Source organism: Peromyscus californicus, unplaced genomic scaffold, assembly GCF_007827085.1.
Source record: "Peromyscus californicus insignis strain IS unplaced genomic scaffold, ASM782708v3 Scaffold_7__1_contigs__length_154581171, whole genome shotgun sequence".
NCBI classification, from domain to species: Eukaryota; Metazoa; Chordata; class Mammalia; order Rodentia; family Cricetidae; genus Peromyscus; species Peromyscus californicus.
Genome location: NW_026294595.1, coordinates 21,775,805 through 21,803,107, shown reverse-complemented (window position 1 = coordinate 21,803,107; position 27,303 = coordinate 21,775,805). Strand labels below are relative to the sequence as shown.

At 38.0% G+C, this 27,303-nt stretch overlaps 1 protein-coding gene across 1 annotated transcript in view; it reads right to left on the bottom strand.

The window, feature by feature from the left end:
• Kynu (kynureninase) overlaps positions 1–27,303 on the bottom strand; it is a 138,357-nt gene that overhangs the window by 48,698 nt on the left and 62,356 nt on the right. The window contains exons 9-10 of the mRNA XM_052725648.1: positions 4,971–5,069; positions 3,753–3,826 (exon numbers count right to left, since the gene is read on the bottom strand). Of these exons, the coding sequence (XP_052581608.1) occupies positions 3,753–3,826; positions 4,971–5,069 (173 nt within the window). The remainder of the gene's footprint in view (positions 1–3,752; positions 3,827–4,970; positions 5,070–27,303) is intronic.

Sequence of the window (27,303 nt, the reverse complement as noted above, 5' to 3'; positions counted from 1 at the left end):
ACAACCTTGGATATTTACTTCATTGTTCATTGTGACATATGCCAGCCAGGCTAGCTGGCCTGTGAACTTCTGGAGACGATCTTGTTTGTGTCTGTCATTATACTACAGGCAGGCTGATACTTTCATATGTGTGCAAACACATCTGGTTTTTTATGGTTCTGGGAATACAAATGCTGGTCTTCATGCTTGAGCAAGTGCATTGTCTACTGAGCTATCTTCCCAGTGAGGAAGATACCTCATTTTATAAAATGCCTGTTCTGCAAGCGTGAGGACCTGTGTTCAGATCCCTAGCACCTATTTAGAAATTTAGGAGTGCTAGTACACATACACACCTGTAAACCTAGACTTGTGGGGCAGAGATAAGGGGGTCTTGGGAACTTGCTCACCATCTGTCCTTGCCAAATCATTGAGCTGCAGGTTCACTGAAAGACCTTGTCTCAAAACATAAGGTAAAGAGCAACTGAGGAGAGACCCGAAATCAATATCTGGCCTTTACACCTAGATATACATACATGAGCATGCAGCACCCGCACATGTACCATACATGTACACACCCCAACACACACACACACACACACACACACACACACACACACACACACACACACATACATACCTAAAAACAGTGACTTAAAATATGTGTAGTATTCTCATAATATGTGCTTTATAGTCTTTTCTGAAGATTTGGGATATAGAGAACAATTTAATGTACTGACAGCAATATATTTAAGGAAAATACAGGCCTGACTAAATAGCTGTCCAAAGAAAAAGTGCTCTTTAATTTTAGAAGCTTGAAATCTTGAAGAGACTTCAGACATGATTAAGTAACCCACAGAAAATGATCTTAAATTTCTAGGATTAATATGCAGAGGATTGCAGAAATGGGAGGTGCTCCAAGGTCTACTAATTCTCCTGTAATTTCTTTAAAGGTTAAATCATTGAGCCAGTGGCAAGGGGATGAAGAAACCTAACCAGCAGCCCTGTATCTCGTAGTGGCATTCCTGATGCTCTTCAAACACATTCCAGGACAAAAACAAATAAGATGTTATTTGTTTATCTCCACACCAGATTAAAATAAAAGGCACACAATGAATTCCCTCATCAAATAAAAATGCATAAATATGTTGGTACACTGTGCTTGTATTTACACTTATTGTAAAACATGAAGAGAGTTGTGTGAAGCACACAAGTATTGCTTTTGTAGTACCAGTCTATTGCTCAATGTTCAGCTCCTTTAGGTTTCATGGATTATCAAGTCTATCAGGAGAGAAGATACTCCTTACAAGCTATCCTGTAACACTGACAGCTTTAAAGATAGATGCAATTTGAACAACAGCACACTTAGGCCTCTATTAGGCACAGTCTGGTTGTCTTTATATTGATAAGGAATAAGACATTTTCTAATGTCTAATTCTTTCAACATTTTCCTTATTTACAAGTTAGAATCAAGAGACAAAGGAAAGACAGTTTTGGGATCCAAAGGAGGATATGAACAAATCCTCAGGCTCCAAATGAAATGGAACAAAAAAGCAAACAAAGAAAGAGAACTCTTGCCTCCTCTCATCCCCATGGAGGCTGAGGGTAGAACTGTAGCTAGAGAAACTCTAGCTACATAGGACCATTCCCAGTCTTACCTAGCTTAAGTAAATTCAAGCAAAAACAAATAAACAAACAAAACCCCCCAAACAGGGTCTTTGGGAGTAAACAGGGGAGATGTGTCTTCAGGTAGCCTCATGCTAGGCCTTTGCCCTCTGCTACTTATGCCTTTGCCCATCTCCATCATTCTGAAAGAGATTCTACATCTAAGAGGTCATTGCCAATCAGCCTGGGGAGTTCAGTCTTATTTCACTCATATCCCTACTTCAGTGAATGTCCCTGTGATCCTCTTCCCTACAGAGCTGGATCTCCTACAGCTGTGTGTGAGATGAAGAAGTGTCACAACATGGAGGGAAGTGTTGGGGCAGTGTGGCTAAGGGGTCTGGCCCTTCCTGCCCCATCTGTCTCTTAGCCTGACTGAATCAAAATCAATGGTGTCATAAGAAGAGGAAGATGAGGATGAGGAGCTAAATATGGGGCTGGACTTGGCGAGACACTAGGACTTGGTGCACAGTAACTTGGTTTCATACTCACCCTCTTGAGAGGCTTCCTGGTGAGTTATGATGTCCACTGACATCTTGTAAGTGCTGTAGTTCCCACTTCTCCAAAGCTAGCTCCTCCCTGGCCATTCCCACAGGCTCCTTCCTTCCTTCCTTCTTCCCTTCCTCCCTCCCTCCCCTCCCTCCCTCCCTCCCTCCCTCCCTCCCTCCCTTCCTGCCTTCCTTCCTTTCTTATTTGAGGTTTTTAAAAAAGTTATTTCTTTTATATTTTGAGATTATAATATAATATATCATTTTCCCCTTTCTTTTCCTTCCTCCAGATCCTCCCATGCTCTCTTTCAAATCCATGGTTTCTTTATTTCATTAATTGTTATTACAAATGTGTGTGTGTGTGTGTGTGTGTGTGTGTGTGTGTGTATGCATGTATATATATATAAAATCTTTGGGGTGGGGGGTGGCTAACCATTTGGTATTTCAAACTCTTCCCACATGTTTAATAATGTCAGGTTTCTAAGTTTCTTTCATGGACAGGATAAAACAGTGCTCAAGCTAAGTGTGCATGGGTTGTAAGTTTCAAAATCAATCCCAATTGCTTCTGGATTTGAGTCACATAAAGAGGGCTCCTTAGCTTAGGTGATGTGTGTGGCTCAATACAGCTTCTCTCCAGGCAATCTTGATATCCAGGCTCAACTGCCTTTTCTCCCTGTAACTCATGGGACTGTTGTCTTCTTGCTCCTCTGGATCCTAATCAATGGGCAAGCCAGGTGGGGCTGTCTCTGTGGCCTCCCTGGGTGTCTTGTTAATTCTTCCTGAAAGTCCAAAGCCAGGTGGCCTAGAATAGCAGCATTGTCACCCCCACTGTCACTTGCTTTCTTAGATTCCTTGGGGTAAAGGGTCAAGGTACCTGAGGCCCCTCACCATCTTCATCAGTCCCAACCTGACCTTGATGTTTTCTGCCTTCTGGTTCTTCCATTTTTCATTTTTCTCTCTCTTCAGCTTGGGCTTAGCTATTGGGCCATAGGATAGGAGAGCCAGTTGTTCATGTACTGCCTGAAGCTGCTCCTCCAGTTCTGTCAAACAATGATCACTTCCCTTGACCCTTCACCTTTTCCCCTGATCCTTCTATTCCCTAGAGGTGGAGGAGTGCTCAGTCCACTGTCCTTACTCCGAAGATGATTTGGCCAGCTCAGAGGGCAAAGCAATTGAAACTTGGTAAAAGTCCTGGTTCCAATGGTTCATGTGACACTTTGGCATTGGGGAACGCAAACACAACCTGTAACTTTCATGTTGTGGCCACAACACTGTGGTTTGGGTGGGTGGGGGGACAGCTTGTATTTATAGCAATTGGAAAGCCAAAGCAGCACATTTAAACAGTATAAATTTCAAGAGGGCTTTTGCGTTAAACTGTTGGCTCTACATGATTGCTAGAACTCATTTTGCATTGGAGATTCCTTTTTTGATTAAACTTCCCATCCAGCCAATTGAAGTCTTTGGAAAGCAGTTCTTTCTGATAAAGCATGGTACTGTTAATGGAGTGGTAAAATAATTATAATCTAATCCAGCTCCTGTTCGTGAGCAATTTTAGGAACATTTAACATCCTAAGAATGCGCACAGATTTGTTTGTAACAGAATAAAAGCTATGAGATTCTACTCACGCAGGCTTGATTGTATGAGTATGTTTCTCATGGACAAAGGCACCAGCCAGACCTCCAGCTCCTGAATTTAAATACTGGAAAAGAAGTGAAATTTTATGGGTTTACTTGAATACATGAGAAAAATATAAACACTGTTTTCATTTTTACTTGTTTTCAATAAGCCCATAACTTTTGACCAGTTCAAAATTTGTGATTATTTGAGCTTCTGCAGTAAAACAGAATATTGGGTCTTACTGTTAAAAGAAAAACAAATGAAAAATATTACTAAGTTGAAAATATGTAGCTATATTATTTTCCACGAAATTTTATTAAAATTATTGCATCAGGAGAGTGTGGCAGAGTGAGGCCCTGGAGAGCCTTGGATGTATTGAAAACTTAGCTGGCCCGATCCTCTCCTGTAGGCTGACTAATCTCAGCAACAGTGCAGGTACCATCCGATGCAAGGGGCTGGTGTCTGATGGTGATCTGTGACTCACTAAAATGCTAACACACACCCTTTGGGGGAGACCTAAGTTGGTCAAAACACATGCTTGTGGTGCATGAAGTTGTATATAGAATTACATTTAACAGATAGAACTTGCATAGAATGCTTTTAAAAAAAGACCCCCGAAGCTGCAATCCCCTGGAGTAGGGTCTTTTAAACTACTGAGCTCCTTTTGCTCTTGCAATTTCCTACCTAGAAAATTACCTTTCTCTAACACACAGCCCTGCTTTCTTCATATATCTGAGTCCAATTCCTTCCTTCAGGACATGAGAGTCTGGAAACCTGCAGAGGTGCCCATGGAATGCCCAGCATCACTATCAGGTAGCAGTTCAACTAAGATTTAACAGATTTCAAAGTCTTTGTTCAAATGCTCTGTGTCAAATACTCATAGTCTAAAAATTTTGTTTCTGTATGTAGAGATATTATAACTTGGTTTTCATATCCATCAAAACTAAAGGCATTAATCAGTAAGAATTAAGCTCTAGTGTGGAATCTTTTCTGTATACTTAATTTCTTTTCATAGTAGCGTAAAAAAATAATGAATAAATTTTCTACAGTTGTAGGAATAATAGAACTAAATTGTTTTTCATGTTATTCTATCATATGACTTCATTATTTTCTGAATCAGAAAACACAGGACTGACAGAAATAGAATATAAGTCGTGGGCCAAGCTTTTTCTTTAGAATAAGACCAATGTGAAATAAAAGGATTCCAGGCATTAGCTAGTTCCTACCTTGTAGGAACACCAGCAGGCAAAGTCAACACCCCAGTCATGTAAGTGGAGTTCAACATTTCCAACAGCGTGTGCTAGATCAAAGCCAACAAAACAGCCCTGAGGAAGAACAGAACAAGGTTTCAATTTGTTTAATGATTAGAAACAGTCAGGACAAGTATCTCAAGTCTTTTGCAACATGTTAAACAGTAACAGTTCCCTCCCTGATGCCTTAGTTCACAACATTTGACCTACAACTTCCACAATTCTTTCCATGACCTTCTAGACCAAAGCCATCTTCCTAAAACTGCCACGATTTCCTTCTTCACTGCGTTGACATTTGTACTTGTATGCAAAAATGGGGATGGGGTGAAACTTCAGGTCCAGTAGGAGAAACGCAAGCAGCAATGCCAAACTGGAATGCCTTTATTGCACTCAACCCACAGTTTATTTATGGGAGATGGAAGGGGTTTGCTTAAATTCTCCTCGTGAAAACTGCAACAAATTATCCCCAACAGATTCAGAGGGTTCCCAGAACACCCAGGTGGCAGAGCCAATGGCTCCTGTACAACCCTCTTCCATGCATCTGTACTAGCAATGACCCCACAAGCATTTTTTTTATCATGTAGCCTCCATCATTTACCTTCCACTCATGCACATATGTGTCATGATGGTCTTGCTTTTGTTTGTTGCGCAGCTGGTTTTAGACTTTTGTTTATTTTGCTCCATACAGTTTACTCTAAGTTGTTTCACTCTAGTCTAGTTTTCAAGTTTAATCTAGACTGTTCTGTCACATCTCATACACTCTCCTGTTCCCCATATGACTTTTCTTCTTTTTATCATCCTTATCCCTCCTTCTTTTACTTCCTAACCATAACCTTCCGTCAATGTAACGATCTATAAATTCTGTAGATCTTAACTATACTTCGACTATCCCCACTTGAATTTCTTTTCTTCAAAGTCGATCCAGTATTTAATACTTTCTCTTATTTACCTTACTTCCCTCTCTCTTCTGTCATATTAACTAAAATCTGAGTATACTTCATGTTATCCTTGGTTGTTTATCTTCCCACAGTTTTTGAAACCTATGCTAGTTTGAAAACTACATAGTGGTAATACCAAGCAGCTCTGGTCATCCTCCTAGTTAATGTCCTACAGCAGGATTTATACAGTCTCTGCTAAGCACCTGGAGATCCTGATATGAAGAACTATTTTCATAGCTACACATTCTATGCTTCCTCACCCAAGTCTCACCTGAACAGTACAAATCTTTCAACTAAAAGAATATGGTTGATTAAGAAACACCAAATCAAGAGAAGTAATACCAAATACACAATTCTCAATGCACTAATGAAAGAAGTATGAAAAAGCAAGACAACATTACTTCTTCAAAAAGTATTATTCCTACAGCAATGGCATCTAGTAAGAGTAAGTTAGATGAAATCCTAGACAGAGAACTCAAAATAATGATTATAAACATGTTCAGAGACACAAATAGCCAAACAAAATAAGGAAGGCGATAGATGAAATGAAAGAAGAATTCAACAAAAAGAAAGAAATATTGAAGAAAAACCAACCTGAAATGCTGGATATAAATTTCATAGTAAGTAAAATAAAATAGTAAATAAGTAAAATAAGATAAAAAATAAGTGAAACAAAACTTTTAAAAAGTTTCAGCAATAGAATGGACCATGGAGAAGAAAGAATGCCGAGCTTGAAGACAAGGTGGAGGGACTGGAAGAATCCAACAAGAACGAAGATAAAACAGTGAGTTAATATTGAGAATCCCAAGATGTATGAGGCTCTCTGAAAAGATCAAATTTATAAGTTGTAGGCATAGGATAAGGTGAAGAAACTTATTCAGAAGACATAGAAAATATTTAAAAAAAATCATGATAGAAAATTTACCAAAATTAAGAAAAGAGATGTCAATTCAGATAAATAAGGCATTGAGGGCAGATAAGAACTTCATTTCATAGAATTCTCATTAGAATATTATTTAAACAGGACAAAGAAAGTATCCAGCAAGGGAGAAGCACTAAGGCATGTATAAAGGCCCATCAGAATAACAGCAGATTATTTAACTGGAAATTTAAAAACTAGAAAGTCTTGGTATGATGTATTTTAAGTTCTGGAAGATAACCACTGTCAATATAGGCTACTGATCATAATTTAAGGGGAAAATAAGAACTTTTATGATAAAAATAGACTAAATAAATTATGGCCACTAAGCTAGCTCTACAGAAAATATTGAAAGGAATCCTAATACTTAAGATAAACACGAACCTTCCATGAGGCTACAAATAGGAATAAGCCTGAGAGAATGATACTAATCAATGGAGGAAAAGAAAAAAAAAACACTACAAAATCAGCAGAGTGGTAGGAATCAATACACAACTTTCAATAACCTTGAATATTAATGGTCTCAATTCCCCAATCTGAAAACACAGCCTGATAGATTGTATCAAAGAACAGGCGTCATCTATTTGTTGCCTCAAAAAAATGCACCTCATCACTTTAGGATGAAAGAATGAAAAATGCCATTCCAAGCAAATGGATCTACAAACAAGCATGTTTCACTGTTATAATGTCTGACAAAATAAAATTTAAGCCAAAACTAATGAGAAAAGATAAAGACAACAACTTCATACTGAGTTGTTTAGAATAATAATGTTCTCTTGATTGCGACATCTACAGTACATTCCAGCCAAACACTGAACAATGCACATCATATATTAGGACACAAATCAAGTATAATAAATACGGATAATATTAAATAATTTCTTGTATTGAATCAGACTACAATACTTTAAGATTACAAAAGCAAAAAAAAAAACCTCTAGAACACACACAAACTTATGGTTATTAAGCAACACACTATTTAACATTGAGTGAGTTGTTGGAGAAAACAAGAAAAAAATTGAATCATTCCTAGAAGCAAATAAAAGTGAAAACACAATATCTCAAAGCCAATGAGAGCAAAGTTTGTAGTTTTACCTACCTACATTAAGAAATCATTTGGTTTGATGCTTTTTGTTTGTTTGGGGGTTTTGTCTTTTTTTTTTTTTAAGAGAGAAAGAGCATGAAGTTGGGTGGGTAGGTGGGAGAAATATGGAAGGATTTGTGAAAGTGAAAATGTGATTTTATATATATATATATATATATATATATATATATATATAACAAATTTAAAAAATGAAGTAAATGAAAGGCAAGAAAGAAAGAAGGAAAGAAAGAAAGAAAGAAAGAAAGAAAGAAAGAAAGAAAGAAAGAAAGAAAGGAAGGAAGGAAGGAAGGAAGGAAGGAAATCAGGGCAACTACAAATAAAAAAATCAATGATGCACTTAAAGTTCTGGGAAAAGGCAACCAGGCCAAACCCCAAGGAGCAGAGGGAAAGAAGTCATTAAGATTAGGGCAGAAATTCATGACATGGGAAACAACATAAACAATATAAAGAATGAATAAAGTGAAGAGTCAGTTCTTTGAAAAGATAAACAAGGTAGACAGGACCTTAGACAAACTAACCAAACGGAAGAGAGAAGACCCAAATTAATAAAATAAGTGATGAAAGGAGATCCATTACAGCAGTTACCAAAGAAATTAAAAAAATCATCAGGTCTTGTTTTGAAATACATTTCAGTGAGTTGGAAAATCTAAAAGTTGGTACATTTTTAGATGCAAATGAATTTCCAATATTAAACCAAGATGGGATAAAAATTTAAACAGATCAACATACTGTGAGATTGATAAAACAAGCAAACAGCAACAACAAAAACCCCAGAAAAGAACAAAGAAAACACCAAACAAATGAAATACACCAGAAAAACCAGATGCTCTCCAGAGAGGCAATAGTAAGCCAAGTTGTCTTTATCTGTGCCCATTTTTCTCCCAAGTTGAATTAACAAAAATATCACCATAAAATGAGGAAGAATACCAAATATCAGTTTTTCTCCAAATATTTCATCTTTCCATCTGTTTCCCATTTTCTTCTGGAAATTACGAACTTCTCTGTGCTGGCTAGGGACCTGTGCTTTGGGTGGAATCTGCAAAGTGCTTTCAGAAGGAATTCCCTCTGTAGCTCTTACCCTGTCAGTTCCTTCCACCGTATTGTATCTAAGACTTGTCCTGGACATTTATTTGCTGCACATTTACATGACGTGTAATGTATGGGGACTCAGCGTACTGGGTGATCAATCCTTATGTTTGTTCCCAACGGAGCCATTAAAGTTCCTTTCATCGCAAGAATGTGCATTTTTTTCTGGGCTCCCCCGCCCCCATTTGCTTATGTATCATGGAGTTTGTGATAGACAGAGGCAGAGTAAAACACAGAATTAGATATTTGAGGGAAAAGGTCAAATCTTAGCAAATTAACAAAACTTCCAAAACCAGAAACAAACCAAATGCCTGTAACTGAATGTTCTGAAAATGACTAACCTCAACTAAATGCTTCAGAAACAAAAAACAAATCGAATCCAAACAAAATAGTTTCCCAACTACCAGCTCAAAACAAACCAGCGGATTAGCCGGGCGGTAGTGGGCATGCCTTTAATCCCAGCACTCGGGAACACCTAGTGGAAACACATGAACTGTGGACGAATAGCTGAGGAGCCCCCATGGTACTAGACTAGGCCCTCTGGATAAGCGAGACAGTTGTTTAGCTTGAACTATTTAGGGGGCCCCCAGGCAGTGGGACCAGGGTCTGTCCCTAGTGCATGAGCCCACTTTTTGGAACCTAGTGCCTATGATGAGACACTTTGCACAGCCTTGGTGCAGGGAGGAGGGGCTTGGACCTGCCTCAACTGAATCTACCAGACTCTGCTGACTCCCCATGGGAGACCTTGCCTTGGAGGAATTAGGAATGGGGAGTGGGTTGGGAGGGAAGGCTGGGGAGGTGGGAGGAGGGAGGACAGGGGAATCCATGGTTGATATGTAAAATGAATAGAAAATCTCTTAATAAAAAAATAAATATATAAAACATTTTTTTTTTAAAAAAAAGAAAGAAAGAAAGAAAAGAAAAGAAACCAGTGGATCATCCACTGATGGAAGGGAAGTCCAACCTCCAGAAAGACCCCATCAACATCCACACAATGAGGCCACACTAGGCAACTGGGCATGAGAGGTTCATGCTAGTATCTGACACAGATGCATGTTATTCCTGCTGTGAGTTGGGTCATCCTTGGGGTCCCATGTTGTATGCCCAGAACTGAGGATACAGAAGCAAAGCTCCTGGCCCAAAGGGAATAAGAGGCATTTTATTTGAGATCCAAATGTGCATGATCATGTCCAAGAACACAGATTCAGTTTACAGCAAATATACCATGTCCAGTGTGGCAGAAGTTTCATGAAGTGCTTCTTATAGTAACAGAACAAAAGAAAGTCATAAACCACGTCACTTCTCAAGTTCTCAAGGACTTTCATGGAAATATCAGGTTGTTATAGCAAAATGGAGAAGTCTCTGTTATGGGCCCCAGGTGCTATCTGATGACATTCTAAGTCTATGGGCTGGTGGAGGCAATTAGTTTTGTTAGCACAGTCCCAAATTACTTCACCTGATAGTTACATAGAATGGCAGGTCACACACAGAGGTGAACAATGAATCCCTGCTAAGGAGACTAAAGATAGCCTAAGATAATTGTGCTTCAAACCTACCACATCTGAACACTCCACAATCGCAGATGTTCTAATCAGTCAATAATCTCTTCAGCTTTGTAGGATTCTTAACACAGGTGTGGCTTTTATTCTTGGAAATTCAGTTCACAAAACTATACTTATTATAACCTGACTGCATCTATTATTTCACAAAAGGAACTCCTTATCTATAATATTTAACTGATTTTGCCGCTTTCTTTGAAGGTAGAGAGGTGAATTTGTACAATTTTTCTTACTCCCAAATTCCGGAATATATGTCATATAAACAAGACATTTTCTATGATAATGCACCTTTTGAGAGCGACGGGGAAGCAATGTGGTTAATCCACACCAAGAAGACTTGGAGGTCATCAGAATCTAGACTCTCAGATTCATGGTCAGGCTTAATAGAAAGACAGATTTGTTACTGTGTATTATGAAATACACATCAGACTGAAATTCCGTGTTTAAAAAAACCCCCGAGATCCTGAAATTGAAGTCATCTTTCTATTCACCCATATTTCTAATTGGAGGAAAGATTTTTTAATGAAAGAGTTTTCCAAACTCATCTTTTTACACATTTTTAGAATAGAATTCAATCTTCTTAGACAACTCAAGCAATTCTAGAGTCTGTACTTTATTTCATTATGAATTATTTATAAAGTATGGACTATGAGGAAAGTACCAAGTTCACCTACTGGATCCCGTTATTAATGCCCTGTGGTCACAGATGTGGCATCATATCAGAAAAGCACTCCAGGCTCCCACAATACATTTTATTGAATGTACCATTCTTTTGTATGGATGGCAGAAAACATAAATTATTGAAGCAGCAAGAAGCAAAGTTGAGTGAGGTGGCCACAGTGTGATTTTACAGAAGTGTCGCTAGATGGCAGCATCTTAAAACAAAGCATAGCACAGAGCCATTTCCCAAGTCGCCTTCCTTCAGCTGTTTCCATTATTTTACAAATAAGAGTAGGTGACTTGAGATGCAAAGAAAAGGAGGAGGAGGAGGAGGAGGAGGAGGAGGAGGAGGAGGAGACTCCAAAGCTTGCCTGCCTCCTTTATATAATTTTTAAAGTAAAAATAAAAATTCTCAAATTTTCAACACATTTTTTTACTCAGATTTACCATAAATGGGTCTTTGCATATACATTTTGGTGAACTGCATGAAATACAGTTGTGTACAGACAGCATAACCCCTTAATTTCTAGCCATTTTGAATAATTCTAGGAATTTATTTCTCAAACAATGCAAATTCTTGCAGTCTGCCTTTTTCCAGTGAATTTTCTAAACCATGAATTTGACAACACCTGCTCTCCCTCTAGAAAACCCCTGGTAGGATGAGGAAGCATGCTGTAGTAGTTGTTGCCATGGTTCTTGAGCCTCTACAGACTTTTCTATCTGTCCTGGACCAGAGGCCTTATCGCTTCTTCCCTTTAGTTTACACTTTCTCCCCGATATCATTTCCCTCCTCACTGTGCTGATGCCATGATGTTAGAGTCTCTCAAAGTACAGAGGTTGGAAACTTCACCCTAAAATTCATATGTAAATGGCATGTGGTGGTGGGGCCTTTGGGTAGTAGTTAACATTAGCTGAAGTCACAGGGTCCCACTGTATGGCATTACTGAGTATGAATAAGGAAAGTAAAAGACCACACAGTATCATATCATCCAAGCTCTGCTTCCCAAGTGATGTCCCCTGCTAGGGTATGATGAACTGCAGAAAGGGAGTTCCCAAGAGTCCCAAGATTTGCTCTTGGACTTATCAACTTTCAGAACCACAAGTTAAATAAAACAACATTCCTTTATGAATTAAACAGTCTATACTGTTCAGTTACAGCCACAGGTAGCAGATGGGCTTGAATAGCTCAGATTATGTTCATAAAGTAACTTTTAAGGATGGGCTTCATTCTCAGTACTTTCCCCCTATTTATATATTCTTATGCAAATTTCCAATCTTATTGTTTTATACAATAAGTGAAAACATTGTTGAACAAGTAAGCAAAAGAATAAACAAATAAAATCAACTGCCAGTGGATATCCTCTCATCTGATGCTGGAGTTTCTTTATTTAATAGTTCTTATTCACATTCATAAACTTAACACTGCAATACAGCTAGACTTGAGATCTTAAAACTTTAATGAGAGTGCAAATATCTTGGGATATTGCAAGCAGATGGGAAGGGGGAGCTCTCCTGAGCTACAGAAGGAATGTTCTAGTAGTTGAGATGCACACAAGTCAAAAGCATCAGAACTATCCAGAGTCAGGAATGGCCATCTTCTTGTTGGCTTTGTCATTTCTGGAGTCAAAGAGCTTCATGGCTTCCACAACGCTTCCATCATCTTTCTTTTTCCTAAAGACCACAGGCTTGTCACCCAACCACTCAGTCCGGGCAGTGAGATCAAAACCTAGGAGTTGTTTGTGTTTGGTTCAGCATTTGCCATGGGCAAGATCCTAGGACCTGTATGTTTCAGGGTGAAGTTCTCAACCTCAAACTACTTCCTAGAGATGGACTTCAGTGCCATTATGGAATATGATGTCACCACCTTGGCACAGGAATCCTGAAGTAATTGTATGAAGAAAATAAATCATTGTAAACAATTCCTTTTTCTCCAGGGCTAAGAGAAGGAGAGTTTTCTGCTGTCTTTAGAACTCTGTCTTCAAATAGCTCAAAGGATGTATGCCCCAAGGGCTCCCTATCAACCTACAAAGATGTCAATGTCACTGAACATGGTGTGGTTGACCGTGGCTTACAGCAAGTGACTACAGGGGACAGGGCTATCTGAAAACCCTGATGTTGGATTATAGAAGAAGATTCTTTGAGGTTTGTTCTTGATGTAGTTTTATTATATGCTATTTTCTCTGAGGGTATCTTTTAAAATGGTGTATTTTGGGCAAAATAGCAGTTCAAAATGTTCTAAATCACTCAATTAAATATGAAACACCACATGAGTTTGTTTCTTTAATCGTCTTTAACACAGCATTAATATTTTTTTTCTGATCAGTGGAGTCGAATGCAGCACAGGGTTAATGCTGATATCTCCCAGAGAAAAGAAAGCACAGTCTCATCAGGACTTATTAAATGAATTATAGAATGAGATAACTGAAGGGGGCTAAGATTCTGATTCTCTTGGAAGTTTCCGATAGTCTAAGTTTCGATTCTTTTGGAAGTTTGCATTATGTTGACTCTTTACTATTATTTGGTTTACTCCTTCTTCACTCAAAAAAGGCCTCTGAATTATGCAGAACACGATACAAGACATGTATTTGTATCAATACTTGAGGCTGGTATTCACCAGGTGTGCATTTGTGTGTTCATAAGGATTGTCGAAAACCTAAACGAGGTGTGCAATAGCCATTGTGCTAAGCCAGCTGAATTCCATCTTACAGATGAGGCCTTCTGATCCTTGTTGCTGCACAGAAGGGCAACTCTGTACATTGATACAACCAACCAGAGTGTTCGCTCAAAGTGCTGACTCGGACCCAGTTGAATGAAGTAGTCTATCTCCAGTGTCACAAAAACTGTACTAGGTGTGTCCAGAGTCTTCTCAGTTCCTTTGAGACTAATTGTGGGCACTCTTGGTGCACTTGTGTGAGCACATCTTGGCTTCTTATCAGACACCTTACAGAACAGTGAAGTCATTGAGAATTCTGATCACCCTTCTTTACCTGACTCAAAAATCCAGATTAACATTGTACACTAATTAGGACAACATTCTCATAAGAAAAAAAATATGTGAGGTGGAAAAATTTGTTTTAGAATCTATAAGAAAGTTTCTATGTATATTTATATGTGTATGCTTGTCTGTGAACATACTACTTTATAGAGAAATACAGACATATGGTGGATTAACAATAACAGGTTGGCTAGGTAACTCTGACGCTAAGTTTTGCAATGAGGTTTACCATTAGATATCTGCTGAATTACTAGGGAGGAATGGAATGGAGGATCAAAGCTAATAAGGTTTCTTGCCACAGTATTGGAACATTTAATTCCCAAATTCACTCACTTGTTAGGAGTCACAATCATACACAGATACCAAGTTAAAAACCAAAACCAAAACTGAGACCTGACTAGGTGTGGTGCTTCACACCTTCAATCCAGGTATTGAGGAAACTGTGTAAATTGGAAACCATCCTGGTACATATCAAGTTTCTCATCAGCCAGTGTTACATAGTAAAACCACATCTGAAAACTATCTAACTAACTAACTAAAATAAAATAATATTAAAGCAAGCAATAAGATCTACAAAAGGGGTTTCTATTGTCCCGCCATCTCTGTCAATCACCTCAGCCTGGGAATTTACAAAATCTTTCCTTTTATCCATACCAAATTAACCAAGACTGTCAGATGTCTTCCCCTTTGCTGTTTTCATTTTCTTTCAGCTATCTGGTTATGAGCAGGAATTAATACTACTTTGTATATTAAGCCTACTTTGTAGCAAATGTCACCAAGTTCTGTGGGTCACAATGCTTTCCAAACAGTACCTAGAAGTATCTACTCTATTCTAGTTTAGGGTGGAAGGCTGCCAGTCAGTTACATAAATAGCTCAGTGGGAACAGCAGCTCTTTAGTGTTAAAACAAAAATGAAAACAACGAGTTTAAAGGTATGAGGCACATTCTTTTTCGTGCAACTACAGGAACAGATTTTAGGAGTCAAGTTGCATCACGAAATAATTCAGCGTGCAAGTTTTCTGTGAGCAGAACTCTGTTAGTCAAGGTTGTATTAGACCTTAGGCTCTTGTAAGTAATACAGAAGATAGAACTACAAATAATGTACATTATAGAAAATAAATCCACACAATCTTTTATCCCAGAAGAGAACTGCGTGATGATGAATTCTAAATGCTCATATTGAAGGTCAATAGCAAACTGGAATAGGATAAAGGAAGCTGGGATGACACCCGAAATAGCTACCCCAAGACTGATGTCTGATAATTTCAAATGAAATATTTTAATGCATAAGTGTATAGTAACTAGGTTACACTTACTCTACTCACTAAATTGATTTCACAGTTCCCTTTGTCCCAGATGTATTGATTGATGGTACTTAAGCAATATATTTGCAGAGAGACAACAGTTCCTGATAAAGTGAGCATTGCTCTGTGACTTGCCTGTCCCAGAGAGCTTAATTTTAAAGATAAGAAATCCAGTAAGAGAGTTTTGAATAAAAAAAAGAGTTTGTCATGAGAAAAGGAATACACAAAAATGAAAGGACTTATTGCAGTAGAAACAATGCTTTATCAGGTGTGATGATGCCTGATTATGAAGCCAGCACTTGGGGGATGGAAGCAGAGGGGTTGGAAGTTTGAGACCAACCCAGCAATATCCCAACTCAAAAATTTTTTCTTTGAAATCTGAATAAAATTGGAATGGCTGTTTCTACCATTTGATCTTTATACTCTGCTTTGTGTTAAAGGGTAAGTATAAAAATGAAAGTGGGAATCCTCATGAACTAGTTGACCTGTACCAATGAAAGCAACACACTATGAGTATTTCATTAGAATCAAGCTGCTTTCACATATAGTATAATATCCCATGATATAGATTATTTTTAAAAGTTAGGTACTTTGTGACAGAAATCACCACGAAGTAAAATGTCCCATTGAAAGAAAGTGTCAGGTTGTCAAAGTATAGTAATGGGGATGGAATGATGGTGAGAAAGAGGTGGGCACAAGCCCATCAAAGGCTCGTTTTTAGATGAAATCCCTAGAATACCAAATGTGGATAAGGAAACTTTACTGAAATGTGGAGGGTGGTCAAGCTAGCACAACGTTTGGAGCCGTCCTGGATGCAATTATTTCTTTTATAGGAAGATCTCTTTTACATTTTTTTGACATGAACATCGACATAATCTAAATTATCTTTTAAGTTTCAGTTTTCCCAAAGTGGGATTAACATAGTCAGAGACTCCTTGGTGTAAACTGGTAAGTTTGAATTAGTACCATGGCTGTGTTTCTTAATTGTGAGGAGAGACACAAAAGAAAGCAAGAGCTTCTGGACTGAGAATGGAGTCCCTCATCCACAATATTGGCCAAATTTTAAACAAATTTAAGCATGCATATGCATAAATTTTGTTATGTGAATCTGGATTGACTTCATGAAATTCAGTAGAGTATTTGCTCTTTCCTTTGTCAGTACTCAATAGTCAAAAGCAAATGTTTCTATGTCTGTACATCCTGGCTAACTGAGTTCTTGAAAGAGAGTAGAGTTTCCCCCATTTGGTCTTCTCTCTATTTTTCCCTTCAAAGCCAATCCCACGAAAGTGAGACGTCAACATACAGATGAAAGAACCAAGTTCATTGATTGTGCCCTGCACCGCAGATCCAGGATCCAGTGAAGTGTCTAGGGACTTCCTGCTGCAAATCTGCCCAGTATTATGTAGATCTCATCCATTCCTATAAAGGCTTGCATACTCTTTTGTTTAGAAGGAACTCTTTCTAACACCACATAAAGCACTAAAGAGATGCAGGTGCACAGATATGTGGGCCTTCATCTGGAGCCATAGTTAATGGAGCAGCTGCGTGAGATAACCACCAAGAGGGATGGAGAAACTGAGTATTAAGAGCTTTCTACATGAGGTGGAGTTTGTATTTCTGAGGGTCTGGGAAGTGACTTCTGAACGCTGGCACTGGTCAGACCCTTACCTGGAATAATCTCTATTTTCTATCCTTGATTACTGAGTGTAATCTAAAACTCAAGGAAGGAGGTGATAAGAAGAGATAATTACCCATTTTTACCTTGAATTTCATAAATGCTCAAACTTTTTTGCCACTGTGTGACTAGTCTGAATAAAGAAAAAGAGATAGTCTAGTGGAAAGAGATCTTCTGTGCTAGCCATTGAGAAGATAGCTTTGGTATACTCTGAAAGTAGACTTCAACACCAACCCTCATTATCTGCTTAAGTGTGCAGGGCAAGTGGTTTTGCAGAATTAGTTTTCTCATCTGAGCCATGATGTAAAGTCACTAGTGTATTTTCTGGGAAATCCAAAGCACTGTACTAGATAGCAAGCACCTGAACCACAGTGGGCTATCAGAAGCAGCTGCTGTTATTCTAGCCCCACTTAAAGAATGCATCATTCCCCAGAGACAGGCATCTTTTTAGTTCTGTTGTTACAAAGTCAACACTGAGACTGGACTATCTCAGTGATAAAGCATTTAGGTAGCATGAGACCCTGGATTCGATTCCCAAAGAAGCCTGGGAAATCTGAAGATGAAAAAGAATGGAAAGAAGGAGAGGGACATCTTCTAGTACGATTTAATGAGATTTAATGTGTCTATTTTGAATACATAAGGCAAAAATAAATGCTGCTTATAGAGTAAGAATCATGGACTGGGGAGACAGGAAAAGCAAATTAATTCAGAGACTCTGACGCACACTATAATTTTAAGCTGGAAACTTCTGTCTCACTATTTCTGTCACTTATACTCCACAAATTGATGATCTACCCAACCCTTTTCAGTGCTGGGTATATAATCTTAGGACACATGCATTCAGGACAAGCACTCTACCCATGGCTACACTTTCGTTCAGATCCTTTCCTAATTTAATTTCATGTGTACGAAACCAGGAAAATATAATGTACTTATATAAGGCACCATATTCTTGCACAATTTTAGGCCTGTCTGACAATGATCTTACTAAAAAAAAAAATGAGCCTGTCTCATTTTTTATTTCAGATATCTTAAGTGAGAAAATAGAGTAAGGTAATTTTTCATGCTTAATTTAGTTCATTGAATTTTTAATGACCTAATGGAACACCATGTATGGCCTAAGAATGACAACAAGTAGAGAAGACTTTGAAAGGAGCTCAAAATTAACAAAAGTATTCAACTTTTAGGGTAACTAGCCACTATAAGTAGTCCTCCAGAAAATGATCATATTTAAATTCTGTTCTTTATGTGATATTGTGACCCATCAACTTGCTTGACCAACACTTTTGTTGAAAACACACAGATATCTGTTCACAGACGTATCATGTATTTAAAGCAAATCACTTTGTGCAAAACAAAAGCTTGCAGCCTGTGAAGTTTGTAGAGTCAGTCATTGATACTCTACTGATTTAAGCTTCCTAAACTTAAGAGTCCAAACAGGTGTAGAAAAAGTTGTAAGGCAGATCAAAAGGAAACCGATGATATGTTTCCCATCATGCTCTGGAAATACTGCAGGATGATAAATTCCTTGTAAGGGATTTAAAAGGTGCAAAAGCGCCAGGTGGTCGTGGCGCATGCCTTTAATCCCAGCACTCGGGAGGCAGAGCCAGGCGGATCTCTGTGAGTTCGAGGCCAGCCTGGTCTCCAAAGCGAGTTCCAGGAAAGGCGCAAAGCTACACAGAGAAACCCTGTCTCGAAAAACCAAAAAAAAAAAAAAAAGGTGCAAAAGCTTTCATGATGAAGGTAAAGTATTTCACATGTAGGATCCCTAAAGCAGTGATTCTCAATCTTCCTAATGCTGTGACCCTTTAATACAGTTCCTCATGTTGTGGTGACCCCCACCATAAAATTATTTCGTTGCTCATTTTTACTGTAATTTTGCTACTGTTATGAATAGTAATGTTTTCTGATGGTCTTAAGACCCCTGAAGAGGTTGTGGCCCCCAGGTTGAGAACTGCTGCCTAAAGTCAGACAAGTTTACATATAAGTTGGGCCTGGGAGAAATACTTCACTTTCCTAATGTAAGAATGCCACAGGGCCAAAGCATGAATGTAAATATCAGTTGTGATTCAGCTTCAGCACCAAGGACAGCATAGAGCCATAGGCTTGCCTTTAGGGAGTTCTTAGGTTAGAGTTGTTACTATGCAGGAATGATAATCCAAATAAACTTCTGGCTTTTCCTGAGATATTTGCAAATGGTAGTTTTATGTAAAATATCATAAATTTTAATTATTTATATGTAATTAAATCGCACTCTGTTTACCAAGAGAAAGAAGGCAGCAAGAAAAATCTCCAGAGCAGGCTTTTGCCTTTTTGAGTAGGTAGGGGTCAACCCGAGGAATGAAAACAGAGGACATTCACCTGTAAAGATTCCTTCATAGGTGGAAAAAAAAACCTTTTAATTTTTCTTTTACATAGTAATGGTGACTCTATCTGGAGACAGCCCAGCTTGAGATGTGAAATCAAGAAACATTGTCCTCGAAAGTATTTTTTGAATGATTTCTGTGCCAATCATAGTAATAAAATCCTTAACCAACTTTTCCTTTTCTGTTTTTAATTATGCACTAAATATGATGATGCCACATTAAAATCTACACAATAAGTCAAAGAGACCTCTCTTAAGTTTGTCCCATCACAGCTAATTTTTAAAACTGGCCATGATGCTGCATGCTTGCACTTCCAGGGCTTCTGCTGAGGCAGGAAGGTGACAGGCTTGAGCTCAGATAGCTGCATATCAAGACCCTGTCTTAGAAATACCAAAACAGGTTCTGGAGAGATGGTTTAGTGGTTAAGAGCACTTGCTGTTCTTGCAGAGAACATGGATTTTTTTGCCCAAAATGCATATGAGGGCCCCTAAACATCTGGAACTCCAGTTCTAGAAGATTCAAAGCCTGCTTCTGACCTGTGTGGGCACTAGGCACACATGTGGTACACATGCTTACATGTAGGAAAAATGCTGACATACATAAAAAAAGCTAAAGAAAATTAAAAAAAAAGCCAAAGGAAACCAAAAGAATGGAAAAGATTTCTTATAGATAATTTGATGGTTCTCTTCTTTGGTCACTGCCTTACCTTAGGTAGACTATCTCCAACTCAACTAACTTTGAAGGTGATAGTACTAAACTTGTTTACATTAATAATTCACCTGAAAAAAGAAATGGGAAGAGGAAATGATGTGGGTGATTTCTGTATTTTATTTTGCATTTTCTTCTGTGCCAGGAACCCTTAGAATTCCATAGTCTTTCTTTATTATTATAGTAGTGAATAAATTAGAATGGGTATATACATGGATATATACATTTTGCATTGAAATTCATTTACTTTTCATCACAACAAAGACAAAGCAATCTTCCTTGATTAGTCAAGGGATAAGAAAAATGGAATGGAAGAGGAACAGCCCTGAGACTTAGACAACTAATTACATCATTTGTTTCATCTGAAAAAACCCTCTGACTGTAACATCTTCTTCAGGTGGTCCTGGAATTATCAGGTAAATGAGGTTTGAGATCAGAAAATTAGCTCTCCCTTGTGCCTTTGATAGGAATGGCTGCAATATCAGAAATCCTGATTGACAACTAGGAGGTTTGCTTTTCCCAGATCTATAATCCTAAAACAACATCTGGAGTCTAGAATATTCTTCCACTGGGAATAAATTATTTTTATCTTGTATGGTCCACTTAATCAAGTCTTATATAAAACACTTGAAGAGATTGCTTAGAAATAGCTCTATAATTTTAGATTCCTGAGCACTGATCCTCACCAATTTATTTTGACTTAATAATTTCTGGATTTCAAATGGGAGGATTTAAGAGTATGGATAATTTTCTGAGTGTAGTACAGCAATCCTCTACCATTCCAAAGACCAGTGTTAATGGCACATTCCATTTAAAATTTACTTCTCTCCTTACTAAAACAAAGACTAATGTTTTGCTCTCAATCATTTTCTGGGCAGCCACAGCATTTTTATTATCTAAAGCATGCATACACACACTTACACATACACATATGTATACAAACACACATTCTCAATTTCTTTTCCTTGGATTTCCTTGATAGTCTATATTATACTTCAGGAATTCTGTGTAGATACAATCTCTAATGATTATTTAAAACTAATTTTTATTATAACTGAGGGAATGAAGATAAAAATGATTTCTCAAATGATCAAAACACACTGAAGTGCATCACAACAACAGTCTTTACATTTTTGCAAAGATGATGCTATGCTTTTTCATTTTGCCCACTCTCATTCCCTTCCTATCCATTTTCACCCTTGCAGGTAGGAAGTTCCTTTTGAAAGTTAAAATGGATCTGTCTTCTTAAACACCTAAAGCCCTGGAGTGTCTTCCAATGGTCTTCATGAAGTTCATAAAGCTTGGAAGATGCTGCTTCCAACTATGTCACCCTCATACACTGTCTTATTTTAATGTAATATTAAATTTTTGTGTAAGAGTTTAATTTTTGTACATCAGAATTCTATGCATCTTCAGGCAGGTAAGCACATGATCATAACATAAAAGGTCAAGAAGCTGAGGCAGGAGGATCATGAATGTCAGGCTAGACTGGGCTACAAAAAAAAAGTGAACACACATCATGCTAATTCATAATATATAATATATACATATAAAATAAAGTAAAATATATGTATTTTAATATATATTTCATTTAGCATCTGTGGCAATGCATTATGAGAAAAATGTATCTTATATTCTAAGAGACAGAAGCTTTTGTTGTACCTCACAGCCAGAATTAATAATATAACTTGAAGTCATGTAAGACTTAAGAGTTCTAGCCTACTGTTATTTGCCCTGCTTATTTAACATGCCTTTAAGAGAAAAATATAACAACCAACCTTACTTGCCTTGGATATCACATGTAACCAACATTACAGCCTAAACTATTACACAGGTGTCATCTCAAGGTATATGTTCTTCCATGCTCCTGACCCAAGATTAATGTGTATGTGTTTATTCATGTGTTATGACAATCACTTGCTGAAAACAGCAAAGGAAGACTAAGCTTATCATTATAAAATAAATATCCATCATAAATGTTGTAAGCCAACTACAGATATTGCTGTATAAACAATGTTATTTGTAATACTGTTTGTTATCTGGGCCAGCTGGAGTGCGCTGGAGTCAGTGACTTAATCCTTCGTAAAACTCTGTTAAAGATTTCTGTAAAGTATCGCATTCCTTCCCCCATGTGGTGCTTACTATGCTGCTTTTTGAAAGAGAGAACAAAGTCCTTTCTTAGGGACAGACACACCCAGACAGACAGATACAGATACAGAGACACATTTACAAGACAGCCTTGAGGCAGGCACAGATTCATACTCCTCTGACAGACAAGACAGAAGACAGAGAGCAAGTATAGAATTCAAATCTGGGCTCTCTCCTGGTTAAGTGACACAAGGGAATTGATTTTTTTTCTTAATGTGACACCAACGCATTATTGGTGACTTAGTTTATTATTAATGCATTCAAACTGACTGCAAGTCTTGATGCCCCACATAAGCATTATTGGTATTATACTATAACAGTTCCTGGAAGTTGACTTCAGCCATTACAGCTAAGGTTTCTGTTAAAAGCTTAGGCAATCATTTATTTGTGCACTTACAGACATGAAAACTTTTCAAAGAAAAGTTGGGATTTATGCTGAAGATAAATGAATGACCATTCACATGTGAATGTTGCTTTGGTGTCTCTGACTTTTTGCTAGTTGATTTTACCAATGAGATATTTATCAGTTTTCTGTGGTTTTCTTTATCATTCAGTATTCAGAATCAATTGTGTGCATGCATGTGCATGTGTGTGTTTACATGTGTCTGTGTGTTTGTTTGTGTGTGTGTGTGTGTGTGTGTGTGTGTGTGTGTGTGTGTGTGTGTGTGTGTGTTTCTTGTACATGCCCATGTGCATTTGCAATGGCCGTGTGTCCTATTCTATCAATTGCACCTTATTTCCAGGAGACAATGTTGCTCATTGAACCTGAGCTTGTCATTTTATTCCAGCTAGGATGGCTGGCCAGCAAGCCCCAGAAATCCTCCTGTCTCTTCCTCCTCACAGTGATGAGTAACAGGAGCACCTGTGGCTATGCCCAGCTTTTTACATTGGTGCTGGGATTTGAACTCAGATCCTCAGCTTACTGAGTTAGTGTTGTTACTCAGTGAGCCATTTCCATAGTCCCTCTCCTCTTTCTCCATCCCTCCGTCCTTCCCTGCCCCCTCTCCCTCTCCCCATCTCTTTCCCTGTCTCTCCCACCACTCTGTGTAGGTTTGAAGAAATGGGGTCTTCCTATGTTGCCCAGGCTGGCCCTAAGTTGCTGGACTAAAATGATTCTTCTACTTCAACTTTCCAGATGGTGGCTAAGATTACAGGTACAGATCACCATGTATAGCTGGGAATTAATTCAACTTTATTAACATTGGTTGGACTACAATTGCTATTAATATTTATTAGCAATAGAAAGGCCTTATGGTTGGGCCTGACATATAACTCACATACAAAAATAAAAACTGCTTCATGATAAAAAGATGTCTTGCAGAATTATTTCTTTTAATCCACCATCTGCGTTTTAGTTTTAGTAGGCTCAAAGGAAACAAATACATGAGCACCCACATATATGTGTTACTGTAATGTGTCAAAGGGATGAGGGATTAAAGCGACTTATTTATTCATCTACCTCTTCAATGGGTAATGATTGGGCACTCACTATCTGCCAGGAACCAGGTGTTTCGGGTGGTGTAAGCCATTTGCTTGAGGACAGAGAGCACGAGGAGTTTACAGTGAGATTTTTAAGAATTCAATTATTGAATGGTATATTAGTCCGTTGTTTAACTTTCGAAGCTTCAGCATAGCTTCTTCTGCTCTTAACAAGCTGTCTATATTATTCTGCTCTTGTGTGCATTCTCATGCAGAAATACTCACTCACTACTGAAAAACTCTCTTCCTTTTTTTTAACCTGGAAGTCTCCTTTCTTCACTATTTCCTTTTCCAAGAAAGCTATATATCCCAATATCTATTTACTCTTTTTGCATGTTGAAACTTATAAACATTTATTGAGTACTTACCACATAATAAGTATTAAATATTTTTAAGATGTCATTTCCCTTAATTTTTCTTAAAGCAGGCTTATGAAGTAAACATTACTATCATCTTAATTTGCTAGGCAGGCAAAATAAGTTATTCTGATAAGTGCATTTCATCAGTTAAAGTATGCTCAAATATAATTCTCCTAATATAAAAGTATATAATACACCCTAACAACATATATATTTTATATTAGTTACTTATTAGTTTATTAATGTAAATACATAATTAATACACTATTGTCTAGTATGTAAATCACACAATTAATACAACTGCAAATCTTAATATTTGATTGAGGAATGCTTAAGAAAAGACAGACAGTGAGAAAGAAGAATTTAAAGTGTTTGGTTAAAATTCTAACAGTGGAAGCAGGGGCGGTCTCTGACTCTTGCCTGCTTGTGGGACCCTTTTCCTCCTGCCGGGTTGCCTCATCCAGCCTTGATATGGTGGTATGTGCCTGGTCTTATTGTAGCATGTTATGTCATGTTTGGTTGATACTGCAGGGAGGCCTGCTCTTTTCTGAGGGGAGATGGAGGGGAGGGTTGGAGCTGAGTGATAGGGGGGAGAGACTGGGGGAGGGGAGGGAGGGGAAACTGTAGTACATGGGATGTAATACAAGAGGGAAGAATAAAACAAAAGATGAAAATGACTAATGTAATTTCAAAACTCTAAAAGTACTGTGCATGTCTTGGTTCACTATTGGTTCAACAAATTTCAAATATCTTCCAAAAGTAAATGTGGCACACAGCAAACCATTCAACTGGACTCTAAGAAAATACTGGATGCAGGTGATTTCTTCTCACTTTAAAATAATTAAATAGAAAATAAATCATTTTGAAGTTTCTCTGGAAAAAAAAATGGTAAGTCAGAAGGCTCAGCATGGTGGCACATGACTGTAATTTTAGCATTCAGGAGGGAGAGGTGCAAGTCCCTAGGGTTCGTCTGAAGTATCAGGAAGAAACAGACAAACAGATAAATAAATAAATGGAAGAAATGAAGGGAGAAGGAAAGATAGAAAGAAAGAAAGAAAGAAAGAAAGAAAGAAAGAAAGAAAGAAAGAAAGAAAGAAAGAAAGAAAGAAGAAAGGAAGAAGAGAGGAAGGAAGGAAGGAAGGGAAAAAAAGAAAGAAAAATGATTCAGATAGGAAACTAGAGCTGAGTCCCAAGTCTGGCAAAATGGTGAAGCACATGATCTTGAAACACATGCTGGATGTCCAAGTGTTACAGGAAGATTAGCATTGACTATTGATTTTTCATTGTCCTGCAATCCAGGGCTTTTCAATTGGCAGCAATGGCTGAGTTGAGGGGCAGTTTCAAAATCACTAGAGATGGTGGTGGAGGTTAAGGGAATATATCTGCATGTTGCTGGTACAGAAAAGAAATGTTAGTAGAAACAAGTAACAGACCACGAAAATCAGAAATATAGAAATCAGAGCTCCAGAAAGATGGGTTGTTCAGTAATATGAAACAACCATGTAGTTCCAAGAGCTGATGAGTATCTCTCTTCAAACTCATGTCTTCTGACACCACATGGCCTTCCCTATGATTTCTTATCTACTCTGTTTCATTTTCCTCAACCTTGCCACCCAAATCTCTGACCTTCCTCTTGCTATGAAAAGTACTTCCACGTCTTACAATTGCCATATAAGTCAAAGTTGTGGTATCAGCTCTTCTTCTATGAATTTGATTTCATCTTTGATACCTATTGAAAATTTAATATTCTTCTGTCCCTCAAAAATTAACTTTACACCACTTACCACCTCACCAGAAAACACCAGACAACAGTAGAAAATGGGTTAAAAAAAAAACTTAAAAAGGCATTTCACAAAAGAAGATACCCAAGTCATATAGCACATTTGAAAGTTTCTGACTCAATCCGGGCATTGAGTAACTGATACCAAGACTGCAACAGGGCAAAAATTGTTCTCATACACACTGCTCAAAGTGGACACCAAATTTACATAATTCTGTAGGAAGGTGGTGGGTATTGTTGATTATGACTGAATTCACACACAACTTATAATCCAGGGATCCTGCTTCTAAGATACAGCCTTACCGGAAATTTGATGGAGACTTACCCTAAGTGATATGTAGCTGAAGTAGCATGTATAGAAGCAGCCTTCAAATGGAAAAACAAACAAACATCTGCTCTGATGCAAATTGAGAAATTGTGCTGTATTTCCTGTCTGTGAATGCTATACTCAGATGGAAACACAAGGAAGCAAGACTGCAGCTCAGTACAGCATGGATGAATTAGTACTACAATCTAGGAACAAGTCAGGCACAAAAGGTCTATATTTGCACACACTTTGAACTTCTATAAAGAGTCAAACTGGACAAAGAGGTTATATTTGTAAAGTTGGTAGAATCTGGGATGGGAAGGTCTATCCTCTAAATATTGGTGTATCCTCCCAATTCACAAGTTATTAAATAATACCAACTTGTTGAGTAATACCAAGTTGTTAAATAATACCAGCATTAAGAACGGGGACATTGGGCCAGATGGTGGTGGCTCACACCTTTAATCCCAGCACTCGGGAGGCAGATGCAGGCAGATCTCTGTGCGTTCACAGCCCACCTGGCCTACAGAGTGAGTTCTAGAAAAGGTGAAAAGCTACACAGAGAAACCCTGTCTCAACCCCCCCCCAAAAAAAATAAATAAATAAAAATAAAAAAGGAATGGGGGCATTGGGAGGAAATTAAGGCACAAGGATTCCTCCCTTTTGAGCAGAATGTGTGTGCATGTTTGAACATACACACCCGTACACACACACACACACACACACACACACACACACACACACACACACACACACTATATATATATATAAACATGATATGCTCGATTTGTTCAGTGCTGTTTTTGGGTATATGATTTCAGAGCTGACCACTTGGTATAAACAACTAGAGGGTTTATCCCTGAATATTTCTCCTGCTCCCAGCATGTTTTAGTTGTCTGTCATTCATTGCCTATAGTTCGG